The sequence below is a fragment of the Osmerus eperlanus genome, chromosome 23 (genome assembly GCF_963692335.1).
Source record: "Osmerus eperlanus chromosome 23, fOsmEpe2.1, whole genome shotgun sequence".
NCBI classification, from domain to species: domain Eukaryota; kingdom Metazoa; phylum Chordata; class Actinopteri; order Osmeriformes; family Osmeridae; genus Osmerus; species Osmerus eperlanus.
The window spans coordinates 3,000,062-3,010,892 of record NC_085040.1 but is presented as its reverse complement, the minus strand read 5'-3'; the positions used below and the strand labels follow the sequence as shown (position 1 = coordinate 3,010,892).

At 46.3% G+C, this 10,831-nt stretch overlaps 1 protein-coding gene across 1 annotated transcript; it reads right to left on the bottom strand.

Annotated features, from left to right (window-relative positions):
* Positions 1-3,826: 3,826 nt before the first annotated feature.
* Positions 3,827-9,679, bottom strand: cldn7a (claudin 7a). The gene is made up of 4 exons (XM_062449570.1): positions 9,185-9,679; positions 6,863-7,027; positions 6,000-6,084; positions 3,827-5,361 (listed from the first exon to the last, which is right to left on the bottom strand). Exons 1-4 carry the CDS (start codon positions 9,405-9,407, stop codon positions 5,199-5,201), a joined length of 636 nt encoding a protein of 211 aa, XP_062305554.1. The 5' UTR covers positions 9,408-9,679; the 3' UTR covers positions 3,827-5,198.
* Between the last annotated feature and the right edge of the window lie 1,152 nt (positions 9,680-10,831).

Here is a 10,831-nt window from a genome sequence, read left to right as displayed (position 1 = left end):
GCCGACAGGCAGCCTGGCAGATGACCCTACAGAAGAACAGAATATGAAGCACACCAAGGACAGTTAGGTCAGGTGTGTTCCATTTACTTCTCAGTTTGTCTTTAGGGAACTGGTCCACAAGGTTTTCCTCACAGTAGGTGATGGTTAATACTTGACCCCCAGTCAAGTATTAACAAATAGCTACTGAATCGTGGTTTAAAAGTCGAGTTTATCCTGGAATTAGGTCGCCTATGTCCTTATTTTAGGCTATGCTGTTTGTGGGTGGGAGGCATCACATAGGCCTACAACATGTAAAAAAATGGTTTGATTGTACATAAAACAGATTGCAAGGTTTACAATGACAGAATACTGAACACCTCTGGCATGCAGTGCAAGATGCAATAATGAAACACACCTATACATGCAGTTAAATGCCAAAATCTACATTTCTGTGCCATATACGTATATATATTAAAATAATACCTGTGTTTTCAATCCAGATGGAAGTTAGGATGACCAACAGCAGAGCGACAGAGATTTGCTTGGACATGATGTCAGCGGTAAAGTCGTTTGTCTGCTTCTGACGTGGGATCTGGGGGTAAGTGGAGGGATTAGGGTTTTATTCCATCTCAGATATCAATGTGACCCACCCCCTCACCTCCTATTCACCTGTAAGGAAGTCTCATTCTAATGGGAGGTGGAGGTAGTAGGTGGGGGGTGGTAGTGGGGGTGGTGGGGGTTATGGCCGTTGGTGATAATGCCTCTGCTCTGATGATGGGTTTGAACAGGTCCTGCTCCAGGTTTTCTGCTCCACTGCGCATTAGTTTACCCTGACATGCCTCATAGGGATTGAGAATATTGAGGGCCTACGCCAGCACGCAGTAGCCTTAACACTCTCGCCTAAGATAAGATATAGCCTACCCTTATTCGTCCCACAATGGGGAAATTTGGGATTATTATTATTAAGTTAGTCAACACATGCTGTGTTATTAGATTTTAGCAGGTCATTGTTCTAAATTAGTTTTGCTTACGGAAATTCGTATTAAAATGCTAGTATCTAATTAGTTACCTACTGGTAAATAATTGAGCATGTCACTAAGACTTTGATAAATCTTCGAAATATGACTTCGATATGAGTGTGTGTGTTGGCATATTTCATCACAACGGTCACCTAGTTGTTCATTAGGCTGACAGTTGAGTCACAATGTTTATGTTCATGCGCAGATACTTCGCGAGGTTAGTGTTTACATGTGGGTGTACACAAATCTGCCAATCGTGTACTCATTCTGTGCCATATAAAAGTCCTTGCGATGACGTACTTGGTCCATAAGTGACTCGGACGCAACACAAGGAAATCCCCAGTGAGAGTAACGACGAAATGTGCTTCTCCTTTAAGTTCAGGCTTCCTGAGTGTCACTCCAAAGGATCTGATAAACAACAACGCCGTATTACGGAGTCAGATCGTCTTTGAGAAGGAATTTAGTCGAAACATAACGCGAAAATCTCAAAGGTAAGACTACTGATAATAATGGGTAGGCTATAGGTAAATGGTTTCATGTTATAATGTTGGAAACAGCATAGGCTACAAGTGTAAAGAAACGTTCATTTATTTAGATACAAGTGGATCTAGAAACTTGATATATGACATTTTAAGAATTAGTTGACATGCTAGAAATAATATCTAGGTATGTCCAACACATGGGCATATAGTGGAATTATATGTTGACTAGTAGCCTATGTAAGAATTATGTAAGTGCTCATTCGTTCTTTCTACATTCCGTTAGTAACAAGCTATGAACCCTAATAATAACATTCAAGTTTGTGTAATTGACAATCAATTGGTTGTCATACCAAGTAGCTTGTTTTTAATCTCACCTAGAGCATTAGTTGATATTTTAGTGGTTTCTGCCTCTACAATTCACAGTTTTATCGTTTATCGGCACTGCGGAAGTGAAGACTGTCGAGCCGTAAAAAAAGGACATTCTGAGGACATCTAGTGGACATAACGACGAAGCACCGGCTCAGTGTAGCAGAGATGTACGGAGCGTCCGGGATACCCGAATTGATCCCAGCAAATGGCCCGCGGCAGCCCAACGCGGGCCAGTATAATCCAGGACGTTCTCAGGTGGCTCTCAACGGACACGGTGTGGTAGCCAACCCGCAAAGACTTGGCCAGCGGGCACCTAAACTCGGACAAATCGGCAGATCTAAGAAAGGTAAGCAAAGCCAGATGAGCACCTGTTTTTCTTTGACTAGAAGTGCGACCAGAGGTTGCCTAGCATGCCTATCAAAAATGAGGAATGTTCCCTAAACACTGTCATCTAAAGGAATTCTTATTACAGCCTAGTCTCCCAGACCAATAAGAGGCATGAGAACCATTCTGTAAATCTGTCACAAGTGCAGCTTATTCGACTGTTCCTTCTCTCTTCCAGTTGACCTGGGGGACGAGGACCTGGATGACCTCATGAACAATAACGGACAGTGTCCCGTTCTCTCACCCATCTCTTAAACGTACGTCGGCCGTGCCAAACACGCCGCCACCCCCCCCCCCCCCCATCCCCTTCTCACCTCCGCCCCTTGGGGACGCCAAAAACTCCAATCAGAAATGCCCTTGGATCTTTTCAAGTGACCTTTTAGGGGAGCTCTCTGCAACATGGCACGGCACAGAAAGTGACCCACCCTGTGGCCAGAATTCTACTCCTTTGCATTGATGGCGTGTTTAGTGTATCTAACGTATCAACTGTTAAGCTGTGAATGAACTGAATGTGTGAATGGCTGACTTTACCTTGCCCTACCTTGGCAGTAAACATGGTGTGTGGTGGGACAGGGCAGCATACTTAAATCTATTGAGCTTCTCAAGAGCTACGTTTATGAAGTCTGCACTGGTTAGATGAGGTAAATTTAGAACTATGGTTCGCTGGTAGAAAGTTAGCCACGGTTTAGCTACTGTTTCCTCGAGTTAGGTGTTTCGTGTCGGAAGGACAACTGTTAACGTTTAACGTTCAAGTAGAACATTGGGTTCAGATTGTGGTTTAAATCTCTGTGGTACTCTTAAACCAGGTGTATACTTTTTCTGTGGAATGTTTATAGTTATTTTGAGAATGTTTTCTTAAAGCTGTATAAGGATTAATTTATTGTTGTAAAATAAATACTTTAGTATTCTTAGTAAGTTTGGTTTATTACTCTGTAAAGAAAAAAAAGATTACAAAAGGCCGTTATTTTAAACATATCTTGGAATATGTTGTGTTCTTGTTGAGTTATGGTGTAACAATTTGCACTTTGTTGGAATGACTTTTGTACACTGTGTTCAAACTTACCATATTTCTATGCATGGAGTCTATTGAAGCATCAAAATAATTATAAACCAATTTCCAGTTTCAAGGGCTACTCTCTTTGCTATGGAAACATCTTATCACATGTTTCTTAAGGAATATTTGGACTAAGTTCACCAAATCAGTGTCTTGAAAGGGTCCCTTATCAGTGACTCAATTGTTTTATCCTGTTTATGTTGGTCAATAGGGACCCTGCGCATATAAACTGTTAAGCCCCACCCTCAGTCTCCTGCAGAGATCTGATTGGATGTAAAAAAGGGATCTGAAGGTTACTAACGATTTAGTTTGTTCCCAAGGAGGTTTGCAGTTCATAGTTCAGACTTCAGGACTGCTTGCCCAATCACGTTGTACTGTTTGATTGAGTGGTTGGTTTGTAAATTGTGAATATTTGCATGATGATGGTGGCTTTCTTGCATCATGCTTTGATAGAAATAAAAACAATGCCTGTGGTATTTTCAGAGCTTCGTTTGAGTCCCTGCCTGCTTCATTTATGGTGTTACTGTAATTACAATCCACACGTTTGATATCGCAATGTGTTTTTATATTCCAGAAATGTTGCTTTAGGGTACACTTAAACAGTACATAAACAATTATATGGAGAGAGAATAACAACAATAAATGTATACCTATCCTTCATGATACATGTCAATTGGTTGGTCATAAAAATTGTAAAAGACAAAAACAAAAACATGTAGGATGCACGGTACTTAAAAAAACTCAAGAAAGTGTTTCAGAAATATCTTCATTTAACAACAGTTCTTCCAACACTCAGTTCCTTTAAGAATCTCATTGAGGCAAAAACATAGTCAGTTGAACTTTCACCTTGTACATCTCACACATAATATTAACTTTTTTCGAAAACCGAAGCCACAGAGATAGTCTAGGCTACACTATTATTGAGCTATGCTGTTGGAGTGCTACATTTTACATCAAGACAAAAATGTCCTACATTCTCAACATCGAATCCAAGGAAACACAATAAAAAAGAACAGGAACTTGTGTTGAGAGTTACAGTAATACAACACCCACTCCATGTGACATTAAAGACACCTGCAGTGCGAGGGTGACTGTGTTGAGAAGTATTTCATATTAGGACAGGGCTTGTAACAGCCCTCTATGAAATCTGTGTGTGTACTGTGTATGTGTGTACTGTATGTGGGTGTACTGTGTGTTTGTGTGTATTCTGTGGTAAGTAGCTGGTGCGATTCACCTTATCCTGTAAAGTCAGAGCTAGCATGAGGCACCGTGCCGGAATACAATATCACTGTATCTCCAAGGTGTGAAGTCACACCTAGTTTGTCGCTAAGCGCTATTGGTAAGGCTATGTCTGGTAAATACTGTGTAAAACATCAACACGAGTGAACAGTTTCCTCTTCGTAGATATCACTGTAACCCCTGAGCTTGTTGAGTAGGAGGTGCCCCTGCAAGCACCACAGTTTAATTGATTACTCTCAATTACACGGGGGAAAGCTAATCGGTGCTGTTTTCTCACAGGGGGCTGCGACTGTTGGCCTAGACACGCCATCTTGGCTCCGACACAAGCCGACGTACGCCCTAAGAACCTGTCCATTAATACGAGGGGGGATCCAATTATAATGTGTTTGTGAGGTCCACTCGTAAACAATTGTGGAATGTTTGGAGGGGGCGAGAGACACCATTTGAAAGAAGAGTGAGAGCTGTGGTGGTCGCTGAAGGTGTCGAGGGGCTATCTGTTATTGCAATAATCACATCCACTAACTCTTTCCAGTGACGCATATCCCCAACTGTCCTCAATGCAAAGTGTAACAAGGCACACGCCGCTCCGTGGCCTACCAATAGGGGGGGGAATCTGTCATCTTGACTTTGCATTTGTTCTGGTCAGTTTTGGGCCAAAGCTGCTGGGGAAGCTCACACATACTCCTTGGTGCTGCTGGGGGCACGGGGGGAGCTCATGGGTGGGTACTTGGACACCTGCTTCCTCCTGGGACATGAAGAGGCCAGCATGGCCCCCCCGAGCACGTCCAGAAGGGAGCCGCCCCAGGCGATGAAGATGGCCGCTCCAAACTCGAACCTGTGCGGTGGCGAGGGAGAAGAGGGAGAGTGAGACGCGAAGGAGAAGAGGGAGAGTGAGACGCGAAGGAGAAGAGGGAGAGTGAGACGCGAAGGAGAAGAGGGAGAGTGAGACGCGAAGGAGAAGAGGGAGAGTGAGACGTGAAGGAGAAGAGGGAGAGTGAGACGCGAAGGAGAAGAGGGAGAGTGAGACACGAAGGAGAAGAGGGAGAGTGAGACGCGAAGGAGAAGAGGGAGAGTGAGACGCGAAGGAGAAGAGGGAGAGTGAGACGCGAAGGAGAAGAGGGAGAGTGAGACACGAAGGAGAAGAGGGAGAGTGAGACATGAAGGAGAAGAGGGAGAGTGAGACGCGAAGGAGAAGAGGGAGAGTGAGACGCGAAGGAGAAGAGGGAGAGTGAGACGCGAAGGAGAAGAGGGAGAGTGAGACACGAAGGAGAAGAGGGAGAGTGAGACACGAAGGAGAAGAGGGAGAGTGAGACACGAAGGAGAGAAGACGGACTCCTGAGAATCTTCTGGAAATGTGTTGGGGGGATCAATAATATCGACCCGAACGAATGAACAGCTCAAAACGAAAACAGAAATGGCTCGGTGACATATGAACCCCTCAACAACCACCACGTGAACCGCACGGACACTCACTTGGTGTTGACAGGCGTGTAGGGGTTATAGAAGGCTCGGATGACGTTGTGGGCGAACCAGGAGCAGGCTACGATGGCACACAGAGCTGTAGGATGGACCACACAAGCAGACGCACACAGAGACATCAGACAAACAGACATGAGAGAGAGATGAGCTCCTCTCCTAGACCTCATCAAGAAAATCAGAGACTTGTGCCCTTTGAGGTGACCAGGGAGGGCGGCTGGTTACAGACCCTCCACTATGAGACTTCTAGTCTTTCATCCTCTTTGGCTCAGTAACGACCCGGTGAAGACATTTTATGTGACAGAGTCTATAGCACAACCGGTCTCATTCATGACAGATGACCTTTGACCTGTGCAGGGCTTGGGGCTGTAGGTGGGAGGGCTTCTGGTCGGAGGACCTAATGTCCTCTTCTTGTTCAGAACAAACGGGCCAAGATCTGAAGAACTTCCCTTCATGTACAGCCTGTACAGCGGGTGAATAGGCCCAGATCTCAGTCTGGCTTGGATGTGATCTTACATAAGAAACAAGTAGGAAGGCCTTGAGTTTTTCAGACTGGATCAGAAAATGTTAAACCTTTCACTTGCTAAACAGAATGACCTGATGCCAGTAATACAGACTTCCCGTACGGTGATACTATAAACATACTCGTAGGACTCCAACTCGCAAGCCCTTGTTTAGCTGACTAATCCACGCACAGCCATTTTTAGATGTACTACACCTGAGTCATGACATGCTGAAAGTGATTATCTCCCTCTCACTCCCCTTCTATCTCCCTCCACCTCCCTGCATCTATCTCCCTCCCTCCATCTATCTCCCTCTACCCCCTCCCTCCCCCTCTACCTCCCTCCATGGTTGCTCACCTCCCACCAGCAGTATGATGCCACCAGTCATGGCGACGCGAGACTTGCGGACTTTGTCGCCCGCGCCGCAGGTGGTGCACTTCATGCCCATGCACGCCACGCCCAGGCCGGCGACGGAGACGATGATGCCCACGATCATGAGGGCGCGGGTGGCCTGGAGGGCACCTGGGATGGGAAGGGGAGAAAGAGAGGGAGAAAGAGAGAGAAGGAGAGATTACGACGGAGAATTCGAGAAGGGAGTAGCATGACGTTGAGAGAAAAGGAGGGTGAGATGCAGTAAGGGATGCATAGAGACATCAACACTGACAACTCTTAATACAGCTGCTGTACGTAACAGATAAGTAGATACGTTCAGCAGACAGAGAGAGACAGATAGAGAGAGAGAGAGAGAGAGAGAGAGAGAGAGAGAGAGAGAGAGAGAGAGAGAGAGAGAGAGAGAGAGAGAGAGAGAGAGAGAGAGAGAGAGAGAGAGAGAGAGAGAGAGAGAGAGGGAGAGAGAGAGGGAGAGAGAGAGGGAGAGGGAGAGACAGAGAGAGAGTGAGAAGAAAGGTCTCTTAATAAACACAGTGCAATACATCAGGGATGTTTTATGTGCGTGTCCTGAGATTGTGAGTTACATTCACATTAGGCTGTCAGTGGAACTTGAATGTGTGTTTGTCCTGGAACCACGGGCCTGGGACACACACACACGTACACACACACACACACTCCAATCTGCTGTTGTTTAAAGGGGGTGGGGGGATTCTGGTGAAAGCCTAACTGTCACAGGCCTAATCTGTCACCCCCCTTATAAAACTAACACAGGCAGAGCCCCTCCACTTGCTCTGTCCACCTAGAACCAGTCTGTGCCAGTCCTGGCCATCCCCCCAGGGCACATAGAGAGGGGGGGTGGGGGGTGGGGAGAGGGAGAGATAGGAAGATAGGGGAAAAGAGAGGAACGAGAAAGAGCTAGATAATGAGGGGGAAAAGACTAGTCCAGAGAAGGAGAGGGAAAGGAGAGGTAGTAGAACCATGGGGTGAGAGGGCTCATTAGAGCAAGCGAGGGATGGAGGGTGGAGCGAGAGCAGAAGAAGAAATACCTCTCTCCCCGCTGCATTCACCCCAAACAATGGAGGCTCCTTTCCAGATTCATGAAAACAGGCCCGGAATGTCACCTCACCTCAGTGCCCCCCCCCCCCCCCCACCCACAAGAATCCTCAACCCCTTTCTCCCTGCTTCTACATCCAGGACCCCCCCACCACCACCACCACCACCACCACCACCGCCCAACACACAAACTTCAAGAACTGCTATCAGGTGCAGTCCCAACTGGTTGAGACCGGAAAAAGAGTAGGGTGTGTGTCTGTCTTTCTTTTCACCCCCAAAGGGAACCTAATTTGAAGCTTGGTAGAGGCGGGTTGGGTAGGAGGGCAGCACCCATTGTGGAGAGGATGCTAAGGGTTAAGGTGAGAGGGGTGGAAAGGGGGTGTGTGGGAGAGGGGGGGGGACTGAATTCCCACACAGGGTATCCTGGTGGTGCTGTCTCTATGGCTACACCCTCGACTGGGCGCACGATGCTGGAACCATAAATAAAGGTCCCCTTCCTGGCACCCCTCATGCCCATGCATCAGCTGTGCTCCTGGGCCTGGTCGATGTGGATGGAAGGGCTCTGGGAGGGCAGGCGGCTCCAGAACGCCACGGGAGGAGGGCCGATCTGACGGTCAACAGCCAGGGACTGAGAGGAGGCTGTCGGTCACCTGACTGCAAACTCCACCGTGGGCGGAGGGCCAGAAAGCGAGTGTTGGAGAAGCGGAGAAGTGGGTTTGGAATGAGAGTTCCAGTACGAGCCCCATCGTGTGCTTGATGGAAGTCCTAGTGGGATGGGTTGTGAGTGACACATCAGATACTGTATGTGCTGATGTAAACAATACCTGTGGGACTGACCGAAAGCGATGTTAAAAGGTCCTACCAGTGTCACACTAATAAGGAAAAACGGTATAACTTACGAGGAAACCATAGCCCACGGTATGGTAATACCGCAGGCGATTAGAAAGGAACAGAAGAACAGCAGACTGACCCGAGGTGACTAAAGTGCACAAGTGACACCAGCCAGCTCTATTAGGGCACCTTTCATTACAACAGTTACGGTATTACCAGTTGACCATTGATTTGAATCTTAATGTCAGACCTTCCTATTCCTAAAACGAACAAAATCAACAGCCAATTGGCGGCACCCACTGTGCGCCCCGTGCGCATTTTACGCACTGCGTTCAGAGAGTGCCGCCTATAGCGGTTTGATGGGTTATATTTAACGATGCTTTAATGTAATATATTTCTACTTACTATCAAGCTGCAGAATCGAGTCGTAGACTTTACATTGGAGTTGTCCGGTGCTGTGAGAAGCACACGACATCCATAGTCCCTGATACAACGCTACCGCCGTGATGATGTTGTCTCCGATATACGCAGACATCTTCCACTGAGGAAGCATGGTTCCGACAATGAGCCCGATGACACCGATGAGTGAAAGGGCAAATCCTAAAAGCTGAATCCCGGTGCTTGCCATCTCAAAAACACAAACCTCGACTCGACAACTATAGATGGTTTGCTAAAGAAGTGGCTTGGTTTGCAATTAAACAATTACGAAATCCCTTGCGTGGTGAGTCCAAAACAGGCAGGTGAGCTTTTATTGTCTGAAGTCTATATCCTTCTGTTAAATCGTCAAATACCCTTTACTGATGCAGCAAAATATCGCGCAGTCAAGGTTTAGGAAGGTTGTCGTGGAGCGTGGAGGACTTGGTATCTGCGTGTGCGAATAGAGATGTGTTACTACTAGTGAGAGGCATATATGAGGTCGTGATACCTCCCTTCTAAGATTTTGCTCAGACTACGTCACAGCCAGTAAGCTACCGACCCCTGACTCACAACAGCAACAGGTTATTACCATGTATATTACAGTCACAGGAGAGCGCAAGTTCCCATACCACATCGACAGTATCCAGGCTATTTTTAAAGGTGTTTCTCTGTTGTTCTTTCCCAGCAGACATTAGACATCTCAAACTTACCTCAATTACCAGGTTGTCAGCAGCTCAACCCAAATGCCAACACACACGTTCTAACAATTTGGGTTATAGCTACTGACAGACGTTTGAGTAAAACATTTTAAATTTATTTTTATTTTATTTTTTAACACATTTTAAAATGATCATTTTGGTCATTTTTTAATCACTTCCTCTCGCTTTCTTTGTGTATGTATGCATGCATCCATGTGAGAACAAGCGTGGGATACTAACACCACTGTCCCAGATCCGCTAAATAGGTACAGCGGCTGTAATTCAATCACAGCTTCTCTTTCTCTCCACACAACACACTGTACCCCAACCGTCTGACGTTCCCTTTCGCTCCAGACAATAGGGTGTACCCCGATCTCGTGAATGCCATACACTAAAATAGCAGTCATAAAACCCAGGCCAAGACCATTCATCTATTCACTTCACAAAGCTAACATCCATGGGTTTCGATCGTCCTTAAATTCTTTACAGACACATTTACCGTTATAGACGTTATAGTCCCGTCTCAGACTTTAAGACGGGACTCGAGGAATTTCCTCGCGCCAATAAACCATCTTACCCGGACAATGTACTATACACAGACACCAACATCCCTGTGAGTGAACAGCTGTAGACCAGACTTGGCATTGCACTCTGGGATACCCACATGTTGCTTCTCCATGACAACAGGAGAGGACTGTACAACTATTACATGATACCAGTCAGGGGGAGTCAGGTGGCTGAGCGGTTAGAGAATTGGGCTAGTAATCAGAAGGTCGCTGGTTTGATTCCTGGCTGTGTCAAATGACGTTGTGTCCTTGGGCAAGGCACTTCACTCTACTTGTCTCGGGGGGAAAGTCCCTGTACTTACTGTAAGTCGCTCTGGATAAGAGCATCTGCTAAATTACAAAATGCAATGTAAATATACCAGGAGTTGACT

Excerpts from the sequence above, each read along its gene's own strand:
- cldn7a (XM_062449570.1), bottom strand. The coding sequence starts at position 9,407 with ATGGCAAGCACCGGGATTCAGCTTTTAGGATTTGCCCTTTCACTCATC. Across the intron at positions 6,085-6,862 it reads CATCATACTGCTGGTGGGAG|CTCTGTGTGCCATCGTAGCC; the intron begins GTGAGCAACCAT and ends TCCATCCTACAG. Across the intron at positions 5,362-5,999 it reads TACACGCCTGTCAACACCAA|GTTCGAGTTTGGAGCGGCCA; the intron begins GTGAGTGTCCGT and ends GCCACCGCACAG.